Source organism: Pipistrellus kuhlii, unplaced genomic scaffold (genome assembly GCF_014108245.1).
Source record: "Pipistrellus kuhlii isolate mPipKuh1 unplaced genomic scaffold, mPipKuh1.p scaffold_m20_p_7, whole genome shotgun sequence".
Lineage (NCBI taxonomy): Eukaryota > Metazoa > Chordata > Mammalia > Chiroptera > Vespertilionidae > Pipistrellus > Pipistrellus kuhlii.
Window position 1 is genome coordinate 16,576,716 of NW_023425573.1, and position 21,274 is coordinate 16,597,989.

General features: G+C 53.6%; 1 protein-coding gene across 6 annotated transcripts in view; it reads right to left on the reverse strand.

Moving 5' to 3' along the window:
* MYO1B (myosin IB) overlaps nt 1-21,274 on the reverse strand; it is a 137,368-nt gene that overhangs the window by 100,164 nt on the left and 15,930 nt on the right. For 3 of the 6 annotated variants that reach the window (XM_036421607.2, XM_045575325.1, XM_036421605.2), the window contains exons 1-2: nt 18,448-18,561; nt 8,729-8,872 (exon numbers count right to left, since the gene is read on the reverse strand). In XM_036421607.2, the coding sequence (XP_036277500.1) occupies nt 8,729-8,863 (135 nt within the window). In that variant the 5' untranslated portion in view covers nt 8,864-8,872; nt 18,448-18,561. Of the gene's footprint in view, nt 1-8,728; nt 8,873-18,447; nt 18,562-21,274 lie in introns of those variants that run through there. The other 3 variants (XM_045575324.1, XM_036421606.2, XM_036421608.2) reach the window with 2 other exon arrangements.

The window sequence follows — 21,274 nt, forward strand, 5'->3', positions numbered from 1 at the left end:
GTGGCACGCCGTCTCAGAGCCCTCCTAGGCAAAGCACCGCAGGAGACAGCAGGGCGCCCGGGGGCCGTGCCTGGGGAGGCCTACCGCAGGGCGCAGAAGGCGAGGCTTTCTGTCGTTAACCTAAGGGCTCCAGCCCCCAAAGCAGATGAGACGGACCCGCAGTGATTCTGGGCCAAAGGAGCCACCTGTCCTCGCAGCTCACCGTCTAAGGGAGCGAGCGCCTGGGGTGAACCCAGGTGGTGCTCCTCAACCTTCCTGACGCCGAGGCCCTTTAGTACAGCTCCTAACATCACTTCTGTTGCTACTTCATCCCTGTAATTCTGCTATTGCTAACGAACCGTAATGTAAGCATCTGTGTTTTCCGATGGTCTTAGGAACAGGTTGAGAACCGCCAGCAGGGTCGCCTAAGACCATCGGAAAATGCAGATATTTACATTCCGATTCGTAACAGTTGTGAAACAGCAAAATTACAGTGATGAAGTAGCAACGAAAATAACTTTATGGTTGGGGGTCACCACACCGTGGGGAACTGTATTAAAGGGCCGCGGCCTCAGGAAGGTGGAGAACCACTGGGTTACACGAAGGCAAGGTCCCTGAGGACCCCAGAGACCCAAGAACGCCCGGGGAGGCGGGGACTGAACCCACCCAGGAAACCCCGGCCATGGAGCTACCAGACCCTCATCCTGGGACCAGGCAGCGCGTGGACCAGGGCAGCACCGGCGGGGGAAGGCATCCCTCGAGGTCCAGCATCACGTGCTCCTCCCTGCTCCCGGCTCTGCTCCTGGGACCTGCTCCTCACTCCCTGCTCCTCACTGGTTCTCTCTTCCTGCTCCGAGCCGGCCTCTGTCTCTGCCGCCCGGCTGCCCGCACCGCTCTCCTCTCCCTGCGGCATTCCTGGGTTCTCAGCCTGAGGACAGATCAGCCCTGGGTGTTTGCATTGGGTCTTTAAGTCTCTGCTGTGCACACATCGCTGGCCGCAGGTCAGGAGTCACACCTGGGCAGGTCACACACCCGCGGCTGCCAAGCAGGCCACAAGCCGTCAGCCTAGTCCGAGGCAGGTCTGTCTGTGCCAGCGTATCATACCCTTTGTCCCTGCTGCGGGCACTGCAGACCATGAATTAAAGAACTATCCTGAGCTGTGTGCCACGCCGAGATGCCAGCTAAAAATACAGCCCACAGCCTTCGTTTCAGAACAGGACAACACGCCACCCACCCCATCTCCCCTGAGATTGGCTCGGTAAGGAGACAGTGTGCGCCCTTCTCCGGACCCAAGAGAAGGCTCTTCACTGAGGCCCAGAGGGGCTGTGTGACAGGTGCCGCTGGCCAGGCGCCTTGGAAGCAATGGGGTGTGGCTCACGGAGGGCGGGGTAACGCAGCAGCAATGAGAGCTGGACAGTGAACCCCAAAGAAGGCAGGGGCAGCGGAACAGGAGGGACAGAGTCGGGGACGGGGAGGGAGGTCCTAGTTACTAGGAACCTCAGTGTCTGAAACCTGGAGAAGTCATGCTGGGTTTCCAAGTTTTGGACCTACCACGTGCTTCACCCCTACTAGGTGCCAAGCACGGGGCTAAGCTGCTAGGCATCATGATCCCTTCTTGATGGCTGAAACAACAACGGACCCTCGGTTGTTCCCAATGGTCACCGGGGTTGTGAGAGGCCAAGGCTGAGCCTCAGGTCTACCTGCCAAAGGTCACGCCTTTCCCAACATGCCACACGGCACCCTACCCTCCACTCTCCAAACACCCTCCACAACAGGGTGAAGAACACAGGAGCCGCCTTTACGAAGTAGGATCACCCCACCTTGACCCGCCCTGCACCTGTAACCGTGGAAACAGCTGCAGGTGAGGAAAAGACGGCAAAATTGGCCACACATGCCATGCTGACTGTCCCCCCGACACACACATTCACAAAGAACACCGCTCCGCTCCCAGCCACCTACCTCCACATCCTGAGAACAGGATGAAAAGCCACCTCCTGACCCATTCCCCCGCCTTCCAGGGGGGAAGCAGCCTCATCCTGCCGGCACTGCTGCTGCTGCGAGTGAGCTGGGGCCTGGGACTGAAGGCACCCGCTCCGAGTCACCCCGGCTCCTGTCGTTGTGCTGCTGAATGCCAACTCCACACGGGCCCGGGGCACCGATGACCTGTTCAGTCCTCCGTCGGGGGTGGGGACCGCCCCATTCCCAACCTCCACATTCTTCAATAACAACCCAATTATTCTGAACAGCACTTTGCAGACTCCGAATGCCTCCTTATGACCCTGGCCGGTGTGGTTCGGTGGGCCGAGTGTTGTCTCATGCCCTGAAGATTCCTGGTCAGGGCACATACCCGGGTTTCGGGTCCGATTTCAGATCGGGGTGCTTGCAGAGGCAACCAATCAACAGTTCTCTCTCACATCGATGTCTGTTTGTCTCTCTTTTTCTCTCTCCCTCCCTCCCTCTCTCTCTAAATCAATAAAAGCATATTAAAAAAAGAAAAAGAAAAAAGAATGTTTTCATATTGGTCGTATCCTTCATTTGCTGTCATAGCAACCACATAAAGCCAGCAGGACTATTAAGAGCATGAACTCGGGCCAGACTCCTGGGTGTGAATTCCAGCCCCACCACCTGCTTGCTGTGTGACCTCGGACAAGCTCCTGGGCCTTTCTGAGCCTGTATCCTCGTCGTAAAAGGAAGGTAATTTAAAAGCCTACAGCACACGGGACTCTAGTAAAAACTGAATGAACTGACACATGTGAAGTGCTTAGCACAGCACTGTGCCAGCAAGGACTTGATGGCAGGGGCCGTCCCTGTCACTTTATCAGTGAGAACAGCCTCTGAGGAGTAAAGCCCTCCCCCCCCCCCCCACTTCCTGGCCTCAGCGGGTCAGGGCAGAGCCAGGCCTGGCCTCCGCTCCTCAGCACCTGCCACGCCGCCCCCAAAGACCAACCTGCTGCAGACCCGAAGCCAGGTCTGCCACCATGTGGCTCCGGCCGGAACACTTAATAGACTGTAAATATTAGCCCTGACCGGTGTGGTTCAGTGGATAGAGCATCGGACTCAAGGGTCCCAGGTTCGATTCCGGTGAAGGGCATGTACCTTGGTTGCAGGCACATCCCCAGTGGGAGCTGTGCAGGAGGCAGCTAATGGATGTTTCTCTCTCATTGATGTGTCTAACTCCCTATCCCTCTCCCTTCCTCTCTGTAAAAATTCAATAAAATAAGTTTTTAAAATAGTAATAATATAGTGTAGATGAATATTCCAGGTGCTGTCCTGTGCCTGCAGGATAAGACACCTCTGCGCTGGGTGAGCAACAGAACGTGTTGCATGTTCAGAGAGAAAGGGTTTTCAGCCATGAGAGGTGGCGGTGCTGAAACCGGCAGGGATCGCCAAAACGACTGTCCTGGAAGCAGCGTAAAACTGTCCGAGAGAGACGCTGCGCTAGAAATCAGACACTCATGTCTCTGCAGCCTCGTGTCTCTGGCACCGTCTGTCACCAGCTTTCTCTGGCCTGCTAATCTGTCTCCACAGAACACCGAGGGTACACTCCTGCACACATACACACACACACACACACACACACACACACACACACACGTGTTCTCCGTGCTTCCTCAATGCTCTACTTTCCCATGAGCCCAGCAGACACGTGCACCGTCGAGTCTAGGCCTTTCCTTGCACTGGGTCAGAGCCCCCTCTTTGCCCCCCGGCTTGGTCCAGATGGGTGGGAGGTGGCCTCACAGGTAGCTATTTCCCGCCAGCGTGGCTGGATCTGGGCTCTGGGCTCTGGGGTACAGGTCCATCCACTCAGACAAGGGAGAACCTCCCCCTACTTCCAGCATCACAACCAAAAAGTTTTAATTTGGAAGTTTAACTTTTTAAATATATTTTTTATAGATTTCAGAAGGGAAAGGAGAGGGAGAGAGACAGAAACATCAATGATGAGAGAGAATCACTGATGGGCTGCCTCCTGCAGGTCCCACACTGGGGATCAAGCTCAAAACCCGGGTATGTGGCCAGACCGGAAATCCAACTGTGACCTCCTGGTTCACAGGTCAACGCTCAACCACGGAGCCACACCGGCCGTGCTGAAAGCTTAATTTTTAATCAAACCTACATAATCTGGAAGATTACCCTCTATTAAACTACTCCTGCTTCTAGAAATGGGACTGGGGTAGCGAGGTAAGAAAATCAAGTGTTTATGTTATGTATGCCTGTATTATCTGAATTTTCTTTCCAAAAGCACTTGTTACTTTTGTAATTTAAAAAAAAAAAAAAAAAAAACCCTACACTTTTTAAAGGAAATTTAAAAACAAAACAAAAAACAATAAGGAGACCGTCCGGGCAGCAGGACCAGCACTAGCGTGAGCGTATGTTCCAGCTGCTGCCAGGGGCTCCAGGTCCCTGCCAGCCGCCCAAGAGCGCGGGGGGGGGGGGGGGGGGGGGGGGGGGGGGGGGGGGGGCGGCCGCGCGTCTCCCTGAGACCCATCCAGATGGATGCCTCGACCACACCCTGGTAACACTCCAGCAGAGGGCCAGCTAAATCGTGCCCCACCCCTGGCCCCCAGGGACAAAGAGATGACAAATGCTATATGTACGCCTGGGGCAATTCATCACCCAGTGAGGAAACTGATATGGCATCTATACAACTCCCAGGGACATGTGTTCTACCCATAGGTGGGAACTTCCATGTTTATGTATAAAAGTGTTTCAGGAACCTCATATTAATAGGTAAGACGTACGGGGACTATGTCTAATACTCCTGAAAAGTAAGACCATCTTTAGCAGACTTTCAAAGAGATCCTCTTACACCTCCCATCAGTTTAAGATCGTAAAATCGGACTGATTCAGACCGCTTAGGTCTGGATGGTCCCCAAGCCCGGCCATTCAGATGGAAGACAAAGGACAGCTCCTTTGTCAGCACCCAAAATACTTCTTCGTCAGAGGACAGACACCCGGCTCTTTTTGCAAACTGGCCGTGGGCTCATTCCTGCCCAAATTGCAGCCTTGCTGTTCCTGAGCCCAACCACAGCCCTGGCCGGTGCCCCTAAAAATGGCACCGCATCTGGCTGGGTCACCTCCACGACAGCCCACGAAACCCGGCCACCCTCCCATCCGGCGGGTGAGGAAGGGGGCGGGGAAGGGGAGAGGGGAAAGAACGGGTGATACAGGTCTGAGTCGAGGCAGAAAGCAGTTGTGCCCAGGATGTCACAGCCAGCATTTCCCAAGAGTCCTCTGGCTGCAGGTGGCCCGCTGCTGGTCCCGCTGCCCAGGGGGAGGAACAAAAGCAAAGGTTCCCCCCCCCAGGCCAATGTCCCTCGATGACTCTCATCTCATCTCCTCCACCTGCAACTGAAGAGACGCACTGCAAAGACCATGTAGAGACTCTGCCCCAGGCTTTTTCAACGAGTGCATGAGCCCACCTCTGAGCACAAGATGAGCATTCCCGGGGCACACACCTGAGTTTTTTTCATAGAAGGACCTGCGAGGCCAACCTTATGGGGATCCTAACTCAACACTAACTCCTAAAATTGAGGTCATTTTTACTGGATTTTCAAAGCGGTCCTCGGACAACTTCAGTGAACGTAAGACCCTAAACTTTCAGACAAACTCAGACTTCTTTACCTACATGATCCCCAACCTTTCAATTCAGGCAGAAAGCAAACCTGCCCAGTCAGTGAGGCTCAGTGGTTGAGCCATCTGGGCCCAGGGCCCTCTGCTCCCGGGGCCCCTGTCCACCACAGTTCTGATACCACGACTGTGCCGTGTGTGTGTGTGTGTGTGTGTGTGTGTGTGTGTGTAGCCATTTCTATAGAATAAAACAAAGCCATGAGACTGCAAAAGAGATAAAAATTTTTAGAAAGTGAAGAATCAGTGAACTATTGCAGGTCCTGCCAACTGGACCTCTAGCATCAGGTAAACAATTTCACAGCCAGCCATGAACAAAAGCGGAGCAGAAGCCAGGAACAGGCTTCCCAAGGCTGCTCTGCATGACCTGCGAGGCTGCAGAGGGGGAATCATCAAATCTACAGTCTTTTTTATTTACAAAAACAATACATGCGTGATTAACAAGCCCTGTAACACGAAGTCTAAAAGAGAAACCTTCCCCGTCCCCACATCCCACCCCATCCCATCCCTTCCCATCCGGTACCCAAAGTTAGTACCCTCATATGCACACAAATACACGAACACGTGCACAGGTCCACAAACCCCCCAATAACAAAAGGCAGGATCATAGTACGGACATGACTGTAACCAGAGGTAATTTTTGGCTATAGAGAATGCCCACCCTCCAACAGGATGGGAGTTACAGTTACAAGGTGAAGCCACACATCAAGGAATTGATGGCCCTAAAGCCGTGGTCGGCAAACTGTGGCTCTCGAGCCACAGGTGGCTCTTTGGCTCCTTGAGTGTGGCTCTTCCACACAAAAAAAAACAAAACACGGTCTGGGTGACGCTATATTGAAGAAGTGGCGTTAGAAGAAGTTTAAAAAATGTGGCTCTCCAAAGAAATCTCAATCGTTGTCCTGCTGATATTTGGCTCTGTTGGCTAATGAGTTTGCCGACCGCTGCCCTGAAGTATGGTGGAAAGATTAGTTGAAATGAGTATCTGAAATCGGGAAGCAATTTTCTGCTTTTGTTTTACCCCAGAAAGGGCATCCCTAACACAGTTAGAAAATGAAATGACGTGCGGCCGACCCCAGACGTTGCATCGGCTCTGGACTCAGGCGAACCTGGGCATTCTGTGTAGAAAGGGGAACTGCCTCATTGTTAGTGGGCACAACAAATAGGTCCCTGAATGCAGGCAATGTTCTGCCCTCCACCCTATTTTCAGTTCGTCTGGAAGTGCCCGGGGCTGCGGAGGGCCAAAAGGAAAAGCGATCGCCCTGTGGTGACAGCCACATTGAGGCCTGCTATCTGCATCTCAGAGCAGAGGCCTCAGCCTGCCTGCTGTGTGCTATCAGGCCACTCTTTCAATGAAAGCTGCAGAGCCTCGAGGTTTCCCACCCCAACTGCTGTACCTCAGGGGGAAGGTGACACCCGCCTCCCTGCCAAACCAAACAAAGCCTCTTCCCGCGGGGTTTCATGCCTCTTATAACGGCTCTGAACGGAGGAGGTGCGGCCGAATGACCAAATCAATGCCCCCAAGGCAGTCCCCACACAGCTCAGGTTGCGGTCCACGCCACCCCCCCCCCCCAACTGCATAAGCCCAAGAGGACAAAAGCTCAGTCCCTAGGAGGGGACTACCATTTCATTCAGAGACGATCCAAAGTTACCCTCGGAACAGGGCGGGCTGCCTGGAAAGGCAAGCTCTGGGCGACATACAATCACATGGCGTGGCGGGTGTAATTTTTAAAAATGTACCCACTCCACAAAGGTCATAACCGATCCGACGTGAACAATCCCACTCATCTCTCAACACAGACGCCCCGTAAAGAGGGGAAGAACTCAGCCGTAGCTCGTTTGGCTCAGTGGATAGAGAGCATCAGCCTGCGGACTGAAGGGTCCCGGGTTTGATTCCAGCCAAGGGCACATGCCTGGGTTGTATGCTTTATCCCCAGTGGGGGATGTGCAGGAAGCAGCCAATCAGTGATTCTCTCTCCTCATTGATGTTTCTCTCTTTCCCTCTCTCTTCCTCTCTGAAATCAATAAGAGATATTTTTTTTTTTAAAGGAGGGGGTAGAACTCAGAAGCTACTCACCCCCATCCGATCTGCCCTGCTTCCCCCTAAGTCTGAGACAGGGAGCCACGCCCCTTCCTTGGTTTCAGGGACCCTGCACCTCGACCTGAACGGATGCAAATGGCCCTGCTTCTCACCCACTCCTGGAAAACTGCACGTCTGTGTCTTCTTCACTCGTGTTTTAAATATATTTAAGGAACTGGATAGTTAAAGGAATCTTGTGAAATCCTTTATAAAGAACTTCTACAACATGAAATTTCTCCTACTCGTGTATATATTTAGATGCTTCCATTTTTGTCTATGAACACTGTAATTCTGGACAGCAGGACAAGACTATTCCCAAACCTCTAAGGACCAAAACATATTTTTATCTGGTCATTTGCTCCTGCCTCTACGAACTACAAATGTCAAGACGATTCGTATCCTTGAAAAATATTTTTTAATTGATTTTTAGAGAGAGAGAGAGAAAGGGAGAGGGAGTTAGAAACATTGATGACAGAAAACCACCACCAGCTGCCTCCTGCACTCCCCCCACTGGAGACCAAACCCAAAACCCAGCCTGACCGGGAATCGAACCGTGACTTCCTGGTTCATAGGTCGATGACCAACCACGGAGCCACACGAGCCAGGCCACAAGATTCCTATCTTTGTCGACAGTCCACTCCCTGCATTCTAATGAGCAGCTGCTTAAAGGTCAGACTGCGAGTGGTACAAAGGCATCCAGGACGATGCCTGTGGATTTCCTAATGCCTCCTGCGGCCCTGCCCCTCAGAAGCAGGAATGAAGGATTCTCCGCGGGCTGTCTGTGCCCCCAACACCTAGCACAACGCCTGCACCCCGTAGGCACCCCGCACCCACCCCTGTTCACAGACTCACAGGACTCTAATCAGCGTCCCTTAGGTGCCCAACGAGCAAACACAAAACTGGCTAAGGGTATGAACACATACCTCTGGACTCTGATAAACAGAAATAAAAGAGAGAACCAGAGAGAAGCGTCGGAGGAAGAAGAGCCAGCTCTCTGCCACAAAACGCCAGGTCTGAGCCCTGCCCGGGACCCGAGCGTGGACTCACGTAGATTTCGTTGTGGTCGAAGCGCTTCTTGAGGTTGTGGATGAAGGTCTCCTCCGTGAGGGGCTCCAAGAGGACCATGTCGCCCACGCCGATCATGTTGTCCAGCAGGGACGTCTTCACCTCCATCTTGGCCATAGTCCCCAGCTGCAGGGAAGATGAGAACAGGGTCAGCGTGGAGGAGTGGCCTCCTCTCCCATGGGTGCTGGGCCCCCTGGAGAGGTGAAGGGCGGGCAGTCTCCCCAACGTCAGGACCACCCTCCAACAACCCCTGTGAGCAGCCTCTCAGGTGGCTACCATCCCCGTCACAGCCCTGGAGCCCCACGCACCCATCTGCTGCCACCCAGGAGCCTCCCCCCTTCCCAGGCCACCGCCCGGGCCAGGCCCATCGTCAGGAAGGGCCACCGGGAAGCCACGGTCTCTGCCTTCTCCTTGAGGCCACCCTCTCTGCCCCAATCAGAAGCTGCAAGGCTATAGCAAAAGAACCCAAGCCATCCCTTTCCACCACCCCATGCACATCAATGTCAGACTTAAACCTACATGCACCTGCCTCCCCCAAGGTGACATCCCCCAAAGAGGTGACACCCCCCCAAGGAGGTGACACCCCCCCCGGATCCCATGGCGACGTCCAGAGTGCCTTTTCCCAGGAAACAAGGCTTAGGAAACAATGCTACCGTGTACCGAGTACCCGTCACACATCCGCCAGTGGGCGGAGCGCCGTATAGGCATTCAGTAACTGCATTACCCCACTAACTCTGAGAGAGGTATTGCTGTCACTGCCCTCCTTTTACGACGAGGATGCTCAGAGACATTCAGAAATATTGCCGAGGTACCCGAGAGGGCGACAGACCTCAATGGTCACTTACCGCCCCAGACCAAGGGGGGCGGGGGGTGGGGGGGGTTCACGCTGGCACAGACACTGACTTTTAAAGGAAAACACGCCACCCGCTTGCACAGCTGAGGGTGCCTGTACCCCACAACCTGCCACGAATGGCCCCGGTCCTCCCACTTCTCATTCCCACAGACACGCAACTAACGCAGCAAAGTAAGAGGAGCGTGCAGCGGACGCCCCTGTAGGCTCATGTGCCCCATTCTGAGGAGGAAGTACATTTCCTTCTCCCCATTACGGAGTCGCCCAGGCAGATCCGGCCTCAGAAAGGCTGGTCTCCTTCCGTAAACCTTAGCCATTTAAATCAACGGCCCCTGTTCTGGCCTGGAACAGCGAGCAGGTCCCCGAGAGGCAACGGAGACTGCATTTGGTGGGGCGAGGAGGCCTGGGAAAGGCTGGGAACTCTGTCAGTCCTAGTTATTAACCGCCTGTGGTTTATAGGAAGCCACAAGCACCTGTTTTATTCCTGATCCTATTAAAACGTTTCTAAGTGCGACCCAGAAACCCTAACTGGTGTGGCTCAGTGGGTAGAGCGTCGACCTGTGGACGGAAGCGTCCCAGGTACAATTCCGGTCCAAGGCATGTACCTTGATTGCAGGCACATGCCCAGAAGGAGGAGGCAGATGATCAACGTTTCTCTCTCATCGAGGTTTCTAACTCTCTATCCCTCTCCCTTCCTCTCTGTAAAAAAAATCAATAAACTGTATTTAAAAAGAGAGAGAGAGAGAGTCCCAGAAGCAGCAGAGGCCGTCCCATAACCAGAAGGAAGTCCATGCTGAAGTCTTTAATATTCAAAAGAAGAAAAACAGAGAAAAACTCTTTTGTCAACCTGGGTGTGCGTGGCTTTTTTCAGTTTCACGTCAGTACACCTGGAATTAAACAGCCCAGGTACCACTGGTTAAGCCCCACAGCAGCAGCACCAAGAATGGCCCCTGCACTTCGAACGAGGCCAGACTTTAAAACAGAAACGAGGCGGGTGAGGCCCTGGCCGCCCTCCGGAGATGGAGGAGAGGAGAGCTGGGGAGAGAGCTGGGCCCAGGCCAAAGCCCTGGAAAGACTTGCAGGGAGTGGGAACGTGAGCGGCCAACCTTTGTCGCCATGAATTAACATTTCAATCAAATTTCAAGCCCTCAGACTCGTGGAATGCCAAAAGCACTCTAGCTGCGATCCGTTCCCTCACTTTGGAGGAGGAGAGAAGAAGACTTAGGGATTGGGGGGGGATGTCAACCTGAGACGGGTTTGAAAATAAGCACCTCTAACCGGCCATCCACACGAAGCATGGGCTGAGCAGGGACTCCCTGCCCCGGGCGGGCTCTGCACACACTGTCCGTCACAGGAGGGAAAGACAGTTCCCCTCAGGGAACAGTCACCACACAGCCAGCCTTCCTCGTCACACCTGCTTCCCCGTCTTTTGAAATGTCTCATGCATGTTCCGAATGGGTTCTAACTGCTACACGCCTCCCCCAACTTTATTTTTTTATTTTTTTATTTAAAGTTAATAAACTTTTATTTATTTAAGGAATTTCACATGTTCTAAGTTCTTCCACTGTCTTAGTTCCTCTTGAGTTTGCGTCTTGAATCATCTTACTCCCTTTTTTTTTGCTCAATCCTGATGTCATTTCAAAGCGGGAGGAGGGCAACACCAAGGCTGGGTCACAGCCAAAGGGCAGAAGGGGGAAACTCCGAAAACACACCTGCCGAAAACCCAAATACAAAACCATAAACCAGCCGACAAGGTGGCATCGGCGCCCACAGGGGGTCAGTCCAGCGCCGTGGTGTGTGCTGTGCTTGTCCTTTCGGCATCTGGGCGGAGGACAGTGACCCGCGCACCTCCTCCCGGGGACGGTGGTGTGGGATGCTGAGAAACCGGGCCCAGGTCCCGCCCGGCGTCCTGCAAATGGGCTGACTGCTAGCTCCAGCCGTGGTCTGATCACAAGGGTGCAAAGATACCATTAAAAAACGGAAAGCGTCATTTCCCAAACTCCTCAAAATCCAGAAGAACGCAGCATAAACATCACGCACCACCTTACCACGGCCATCTGTGAGCTAACACGTACATACACACAGTTCAACGCCGTCACCCACCTCAAACCACAAGTCACCTGCCACGCTAACGTCATCCGCGCTCAGGAATGTTAAGACCAGCATGTCCCAACCCAATGGTCCCACACAAAAGATGCCAAATGAGACGCACATCTGTGTGAAGTGCAAGGCCATTCTACTATTTGTTTTTATATATTTTATAGTTAGAGAATTAGAAACATCCATGAGAGAGAAACACCTATCAGCTGCTTCCTGCACACTCCCTCCTGGGGATGTGCCCACAACCAAGGTACATGCAATTGACCGGAATCTACCCTGCGACCCTTCAGTCCGCAGGCCGATGCTCTATCCACTGAGCCAAACCGGTTAGGGCAACAAATGTGTATTTTTAAGTTGAAACGGTTTTACTATAGAATTTGAAAGAACATTCACACATCAGACCTGAGGGTGCAATGAAGACAAGGATCAATACTAAGTCATGAACATGATTTTAAACTTGAAAGGACTGCCGAAACCGGTTTGGCTCAGTGGATAGAGAGTCGGCCTGAGAACTGAAAGGTCCCGGGTTCGATTCTGGTCAAGGGCATGTACCTTAGTTGCGGGCACATCCTCAGTAGCGGGTGTGCAGGAGGCAGCTGATCGATGAGTCTCTCTCATTGATGTTTCTAACTCTCTATCCCTCTCTCCCTCTCTGCAAAAAATCAATAAAATATATTTTAAAAAAATAAACTTGAAGGGACTTTGAAAGCAAAGCCTTAAGAGCCACAATTTCCTGACAGCAGGTGCTGCTGCTTTGGGAACTGCGAATGAGGCCATTTCCACATCCAGGTAAGGCCGCTGGCACTGGACATCGGGGACAGGACCTCCAGGAGTCCTCTCTGCATACAACCCAACCCCGTCTCCATTTGCACGCATTTCCCTCCGGGGTGGTGAGTAGCACCTTCTTCATTGTCATTTCCCCAAAGGTGAGGTGCCCAACCTCTCGCACGGGGCAGGCATTCAGAGAAGCACAAGCATGCAGATTTCCAACGGTTTAGTGAGTCCTCTGATCATGCACATCCCCCCAGCTGCCCCCGCCGGGCCCGGCGGGTCAGGCCGAGCGGAGCCAAATGATCCGGCAGCGTCCAGCCCCTTTGATCCGTTCCTCGGAGCACATGACGCTATCCACAAAGGGCAGGAAACGGAACCGAGCCATTTGGCTCCCAAGGATGAGATCACGAAGGCTTTTAAGAATAACATGAGAAACGCATTGGAGGAAGAAAGCAGGGCCAACGTGGCATGATTTCGTGGACAAAAAAACAAACCTTAGCAAACCCTGCTGGGAAGGCCAAGGCAAACGGGGGCCGGGTCTATAGGCTGCAAGTCAGTACCCGACGGAATGAGCTGAGCGGCTGAGGAAACCTGGGATTTCCTCCCTAGCTCTCTGACAGCAGCACAAACCTCATCTTGGAGAGCAGCGGGATTAAATGTCCATGCGACTGGGCTCACCCACCGTGTACAGCACATGTGTCAAACACAAGGCCCGAGGGCCAAAACCGTCCCTCCAGGCCTTGCAATGTGGCCCGCACCGCGCTGTCATCACTGCACTCCGCTGCGTTTCCATCACAATGACAGTTTATGACTGTTCAGTAAACCATTCGGCCGGCGATTTAGGCTGGATTTTAGATTTTTGGCCCCTTCTCTGATTGAGTTCGACACCCCTAGTGTACAGTGAGTCCTGTTGCCCTCTGGGACGGTGTTAAGTGCTGGGGGACAGGGCAGGAGTAATCGGGGTGCTTCCCTGGCCGGTGCCAACCCCCGGCAGCTCCCAGTCCAGGGAGACAGCCAAGAAAAGAAGCAAGTTTGGAAATTTCAAGTGATTTCTCTAATGATGAAAAAAAAAAAAATCCATGTTGAGCAAAAGAAGAATAAAAGCATAACTCAACACACACTCACGCTTTTAGTCCCATGGTTGGCAAACAGCCGCTTGCGAGCCACATGCGGCTCTTTGGCCCCTTGAGTGTGGCTCTTCCACAAAACACCACGGCCTGGGCGAGTCTATTTTGAAGAAGTGGCACTAGAAGAAGTTCAAATTTAAAAAATGTGCCTCTCCAAAGAAATTTCTATCGTTATCCTGTTGATATTTGGCTCTGTTGACTAATGAGTCTGCCAACCCCTGCTTTAGTCTAAAAAATCCTTTGCATTCATTAGAATCCTCGTGCAACCTGATTCTGCTTAACCAATGAGTTGGCCATCATTTCTGGTGTTATGATTTCATGTGTCTATTTCTGCCTCGGGGTAGGAATGTACGATAGATCCACAGAAGCTGTGAAACAGTGGTGCTACACCCACAACATCCCAATATCCCAACCTGCCCCTTTTTATTCTTCACCCTCGCCCCCAAATCAGCAACCATCTTATCAATAGCCGGCCCACCAGGCTGGGCCTACCATCTGACACACTGTCCACCACCCATACAAAATACAAACCAAACAGAAATAACCCTCCACCTCCCCTAAATCCCACACAAGCCACAACGAACCCAGGTCTGAGCTCATCCTTACCTTTCCCCGTCTCCGACTTCCTTCCCCTGTAGCCAGCCTTTTCCATTGATTCTGTCACCTTCATCACGCCCGATCCATCCCCAATGTCACTTCCAGACACAGCCTTGCCCTCTCCCTGGGAAGCCAGAGCCATCGGGGCAGCTCTCTGGGGTCCGGCCACCCCAGCCTCTGCCGGCCCACTCCTTCCCGGGTCCATGCTCCCCTGGGCCCTTCCTAAACCACTGTGCCTTTTCTAAATCACAGACAGGCCCTGTCAAGGAAAGAAGCCTTCCAGAACTCTCCAGGGTCTTCAGGACAATCGTCACAGGCCTTAGCAGACCCCGGACGGGGAAAAGAGAGGAATAAAGAATTGCCTGTGACCCAGCAGTTCCACGTTAGGGGAGGAGAGCAGTGATTCAGACAGACACCTGCACACCCTGTCCAAAGCCGCATGAACAACAGTCCAAAGGCGGCGGCCGCTGACGAATCCACCATTGGGTGAACAACATGGGGCGTACACACACAATAGAACAGTAGTCAGCCTTAAAAAAGGAAGGACATTCTGACACATGCCACCACCTGGGCGAAACTTGAGGACAGCATGCCACGTGAAAGAAGCCAGTCCCCAGAGGGCAAATCCCGTACAACCCCTTCCTTGAGGGGCTAGCGTGATCCAACTCAGAAGGCAGAGGGTGGACCGGGGCCCCAGGGCCTGGAGGAGGAGGGACAGGGAGTTGCTTGCGGGCACAGAGCGTCACGCTGGGAAGATGGGGCGTCCGGGAGATCAATGCTGCGGACGGCTGCACAATCATGTCAAAGGACGCAAAGCCATGGACGTGCCCACTGAGAAAGGTTGAACGAACCCTAACAGGTGTGGCTCAGGGGATAGAGCGTCGGCCTGCGGACTGAAGGTCCCAAGTTCAATTCCAGTCAAGGGCATGTACCTTGGTTGCGGGAATATCCCCAGTAGGAGGTGTGCGGGAGGCAGCTGATTTATGTTTCTCTCACACCAATGTTTCTATCTCCCTCTCCCTCTCCCTCTCCCTTCCTCTCTGTAAAAAATAAATAATATATATATATATATATATATATATATATATATATATATATATTTTTTTTTTTTTAAAGGTTGAATGATATGTCTGATGTTACATCTACTCACCACAATTTTTTAAAAAATGTCCTCATCAGAGGCCCCAAGATTCCACAGCCTGACTGCAGCCTTCCTGCTGTGTGTGTTCGTGTAAGTGTGTGTATGTGTGTGTCTCCGGGACATCTCCCGCCCCAGGCAAACCCCGCAGGACACACAACCCCGCCAAGGCCTCCCACGGCTCCTCCACGGGACACGGCTCCCTGGGCTGCGGGGGTGTGCCGCCGAACCGCGCCAGCTTACAGGACAGACTCTGGCCAGACGCGGTGAGCGCCGGGCCAGGGCATCCACTCGAGGAGGGGAAGGGGTGTCACTCCGGGACAGGAAGCCAGCCTGGGGGCGGGTGGAGTGAATGATGACAGCCCTCCTGGGTCAGGCGGAAAAGCTGCCTCAGGTCCTGCGGGGGTGGGTTCTGGTTGGGGGCCCTCAAGAGGCTCAGCGGAGCTTCTTGTCTTAAACACAGGACCCCAGCCGGGCCGGGTGGCTCCATGGTTGAGCACCCCGAGGAGCTGAGCCAGCAGCTGTCCTCTCCTCAGCCAGTGCCCCAGGACACCCTGCAGTCAACCACACAACTACTGCCCAAGGCGGCCACGACACCCGCCCAAGACCAGGTGGGAAAGCCCCAGCCTTCTCCCCCCTGCCGTCCCCCCACTTTCCCCATCCCCCTTTCCCCATACCAGCTTGGCCCCCGCAGCGACCAGAACCCGAGCAGGCCTGGCTTTAGGGGCCTCCGGTCAGGCTCTCTGCTCAGAGTGAAGCTAGTCAATGAGCTGACGCCCAAGAAGGCCCGTGAGCTCCTGGGGGCAGGGACGCCCACTCCGTATCCACGGTTCCGGACGCGTGAGTGTGACCGCGGGCTCCTCACGCTGCTCCTCCCCCCGGCGGAGTTTCACGTCCCACCACGTCGAACGCGTCTGGGCTGGCAAACCCAGGGCCCTGGCACCCCCAGATGAAGGCAGAATGGCCCCCACATCGCCGGCGGGCCCTCCGGCTCTGCCTGGTCCCGGGCAGCGCGCCCCCGTCAAACACAACCCATGATCATGAGCCCGAGGCCCGGGCCCGGGGAGACCAACTTCTTGGGGTGATCTGGCGTGGGATCCGAGGGTCCGGACCGCGCACTGATCGCCTCCCCCGTCCCCCTGGGCCCTGCCCCTTCCCCTGCCCGCCGCAGCCTCACCCTGGATCAGACCCCCTGACCACTCTGCGTTCCCTGAGAATGAAGCCACGGTGACTGGCACCTGGCAGCCACTCACACAAGGCTGCTTGTACCTGGGAGCTTGGGGGTCCCTCTAGGTTGGTTTCTGAAGACCCGCGACTGAACCAAGATGCTCACACCCCACAGCAGAACTAGCTTCTCTTAGAAGAGGAGCCATTCAGTTCTTTTGAGTGACAATGGAGGGGCAGGTGGGAATTCAACGCCCTCTTGCTGTCTGGGCTGCGGAAGCACTCTGCAGCACCACCCACAGCGGCTCCAGGCCCAGGGGCCCACACTGCAGGCGGCCGGCTCACCTGGGACCCCGGGCACACAGCCAATTCTGAGCCTCGATTTCCCCAGAGAGGCTGACTATATCCTCTCCTAAGACCCTGTCAATGTGTCCATCCTTACTGAGTCAACCAGCAAAAGAAAAGGGCTCGCCTCCAGACAGAAGGAGTTCCTACATCCTGGGTCTGGTTATCAACACTCTTCAGAACCCAAAAAGGCGAGCCCACAGGTATCTTCTCAATGCCATGTACTCAGAGGTGAAAACACTGTGAAGTATTAAGGGCCTAGCCATACCCAGCACAGAAAGAAACCCACAGTATGGTTGTATGAAGGCACGGAGGCACGGGTGAGTTTACCACCACATGTCAGCTGCAAGTGGCAGCTAAATTTTAATAATGCATCTAGTCATGAAAGCACAAGAGATCTGAAGGTACAAAGAAAGAACCCTGTGCCATACAAGAAGAGAAAAGCAGGCATCACTCAACAGTGCCCTTCAGAGATGCCTCTGTCCTGTGTTTAAGAAACAGCTCTTCCGAGTCGTAAAAATTCAAGCAGTTACCCACCAAGCAAAGGCCACGGCACTACGTAACCAGGGAGAGGTGTTTACAGGGTTTCCTGAATATTTACTGGTTGAGAAATGATCACACAGAAAAGCTAAGATGGGCCAAAATAGACACTGACCATGTAAACAGAGAAGGCAAAACTGCATTGTCATTGACAAAGAATTTTAAAAGAAAATGGCTTAAACCGGAGCAGATTAAAATCAATAATCATATTACAGTTTGAAAGTATTTCCTGGGTTAACTGTTTTCCAGTTTCTCTGATGTTGGGAGCATTTACTAAATTTGAAATCAAATGCACTCTTATACATCTTTATATACATTCTAAAGCAGGTGAATAACAGTTCTGCTATTTTCCACAAGTTCTATAGGATACAGCAGAGGTCAGCAAACTCATTAGTCAACAGAGCCAACTATCAACAGCACAACGACTGAAATTTCTTTTGAGAGCCACATTTTGTAAATTTAAACTTCTTCGAACGCCACTCCTTCAAAATAGACTCGCCCAGGCCGTGGTATTTTGTAGAAGAGCCGCACTCAAAGGGCCAAAGAGCCACATGTGGCCCGCGAGCCATAGTTTGCTGACCATAGGGATACAGAAATATTTTATATACGTATTATAAGGGTACATAACAAATGCTCCCCCACACACACACATATACACATTTTCTCCCTTGAATATAATATACAACCTGTAAAGCGATACACAAATGAATTTTAAAGATAATCAGTTTGATTATACACAGAACCATACGACGTTTCCCAGGAAAGTCTGGTGAGCAAAGACATATTCAGTATGAACTACGCTGTCATGCCTGATTAAGGAAAGTTCATCTCCTTCCACAAGTAGTTTACTATTGTAAAACCAAAAAGGTATTCTACAGACCCCTTTATTAGACTCAGAATCATCAAATTAAAAGGCATGGAAACTTAAAAAAGACAATCCACCTCCAATCATGTCTCTCCACAGGTAGGCAGGCAGACAGAGAGAGAGATATAGAAACTATAGAGATAGTTGTTTTTTTTTAAATGACATAACTGGAAGGCCCCTCGCCCAGAAATTAAAACTGCTTACCAGAGTTTCTTCCCCATTGTGCTTCCCCGCTGACTGACCCAGCACATTAGTGCCCGGAGCATATGAAAGGGAGAGACAAACATTCGTTGTGACAGGGAGGACACCCCGAGGACAGCAAATATTTTGCACGCAGATAAGAAGGGAAAGTGGGTCACCGTCGTGGGGCTGGGCGGACGGGCCCCGCCCCCACCCAGAGCTGTCCTGGGTGATCCACCACGGGCATGCTCTCTGCTCACAGCCTCCTGCTCTGACCTGGGAGCCGGAATGCACGGACCCCAGAAAAGGAGTCAGGGACGCGGCCATGGCCTCCTGGGTATCGGCCACCTGCCCAGGGGGAGGAATGACGTACGAGCAACCTAACCACTGAGACCAATGCTCACCCGGGGCCATGCCCACCTCCAACAGAGGGGTGCAGACTGATGCTCATGGTTAGAGGGGGGCACTGTTATCGTGACACAGGGGGTGTCCCACCAGGGTGGCCAAATGGGTAGAACTTGTCCTGAACCTTCTGAGGATGGGTAGAATGTGGCAAAGCAGGAAAAAAAAAAAGAAGAAAAAAAAACTTGAAAAGAAAACGATGAGCCCTGGGCTGGTGTGGCTCAGTGGATAGAGCATCGGCCTGTGGACTCAAGGGTCCCAGGTTAGATTCCGGTCAAGGGCATGTACCTTGGTTGCGGGCGCATCCCCGGTGGGGGGTGTGCAGGAGGCAGCTGATGGATGTTTCTCTCTCATCGATGTTTCTAGCTCTCTATCCTTCTCCCTTCCTCTCTGTAAAAAAAAAAAAAATCAGTAAAATATATTTAAAAAAAAAAAAAAAGATGATGAAATCTATTCGGAAGACTAGGCAAAATGGTGGGAGAGCTGGCAGGGTCCTGATGGGCTTGGAGCCGAGAAAAGGTGAGCTGAGGCAGGGCGGAGGGCCGGAGGGCGGGCGAAGGAGCCTCCAGGGGTGCGGGGAAGAGGAGAGGGCGCTGGCACAGCCTGGCCCCAGGTCCCCGCTGAGGTCATGACCGATGTCAGTGCATCAGAACCAGCCAGTGTGGCTGAGAATCACTGGTCGTGGGTGGGTGGTCCCGGGGAAAAGAAAGTTGAGGACAGACATTACCAATAATGGGAAGGTTCCCCCCAAAATAAATAAATAAATACATAAATCTATACAGGGATAGAGACAACAAAAAATGTCACGTTTTCTTGGGGGAGCGTCTGAATTCACTGAGGGGAGCAGGAGCAGGAGTGGGGCTGCTCCGGGGGGTTTGGGACTGACCTCACCTGGAACCGACCTCACGGGGAGCTCCGAGGACTGTGCGTGCCCCGCAGGCTGCCCGGTGCCCCGCAGGCTGCCCCGTGCCCTGCAGGCTGCCTCGTTGGAAACGCATAAAAAGGCACCAGGCCAGCCTGCAGCAGGGACCCAGCTGGGGCACCAGCTTCGAAGCTCAGGAGTAAGGACCGGGGAACTAACAGAAATCACCAAGAGGAGGAACGGACAAGGCCGCCCCGCGCGTGGGGGGCCGACGGGGCGGCGGGCACGGCGGGCGAGCAGCTGGGAGCCGAAGGGCTCTCCGTCCGCATGCACGAGGCCGCCCTCGGGCTGGGGCCTTCCAGAAAGCCAGGCCAAGCTGCAAGTCCTACAACATGACACACCCACACGTTATTTCACACCGAGTCCTGCGCACACGCACTCCTCGGCCAAGCTCTTGCCGTAGTGCCCAGGCCTTTGCGTTGGGGGTACGTCCTCGGACGGCAGTACCCCGAGGTCTCCTATAAACCACCCTCGTGGCATCCTCCTCAGGGCCAATGCACTTTTGCTTTATTTCGTGTTGATCCTCACCCGAGACTACCTTCCAGTGATTTTTAGAGAGAGCAGGAGGGAGGGAGGGAGACAGAGAGAAACGTGGATATGAGGGAAACACATCCATTGGCTGCCTCTGGCAGTGCCCCTACCAGGCAGGGAATCGAGCCTGCCACCGGGGGACATGCCCTTGACCGGAATCGAACCCGGGACCCTTCGGTCCATGGGCCGACTTTCTAACCACTGAGCCAAACCAGCCAGGGCTAGGTCCACTGTCTTTAAAGAAGGTGAGACTATAAAGACACCTGGGCAGTGACACCTGGGGCACACTATGGCTCACACTCAAGATCCCACGGCCTGAGCTCAGATTCGGCCTCCCAGGCCTCCCCGAGGCTTCTCCCCTGCCCCAGGGGGTCAGCATGTCCCGAGGGCACCACCTGACCTGTGGCAGGCACGGTGTGTGCATGGACACTGCTCTGAGCCACTGAGACGCTCAGGCTGCACGTGGTCACAGCTTAGCCCAAACACCAAATGGCTGGCCGTCCTCTCAGAAATAGCTTTTTACCCTGACTAGAGGCTAGTGCATGAATTCGTGCACGGGTGGGGTCCGGCCAGCCCCACCATCAATCAGGGTGTGAGGGCCAACTGGGGGCAGGGCCAGCCACAGGGAGGGGCCTCAGGTGGTTGGCCAGCTGGCCTGCCCCCATGGGGTAGGGAGGGTTGATCAGGGGCAGGCCGGGTGGGGGAGGGGCCCTGAGCCATTGGTGGGCTGACCACGCCCCCAATCTCGATGTGGAGGGCCGATTGGGGGTGGGGCCAGCCAGCAGGAGGGGCCCCATCCCCTGGTCAAACTCCTATGGAACTCCCAGTTGAGGGGACAATTTGCATATTGTCCTTTTATTATATAGGATTCCCCCAAGCCAGCCTCCCCTAAATTGGATATCATCACTTTTTTTCTTTTTTCTTTTTTTTCATTTTCATTGATTTCAGAGAGGAAGAAAGAGGGAATGAGAGAATCATTGAACAGCTGTCTCCTGC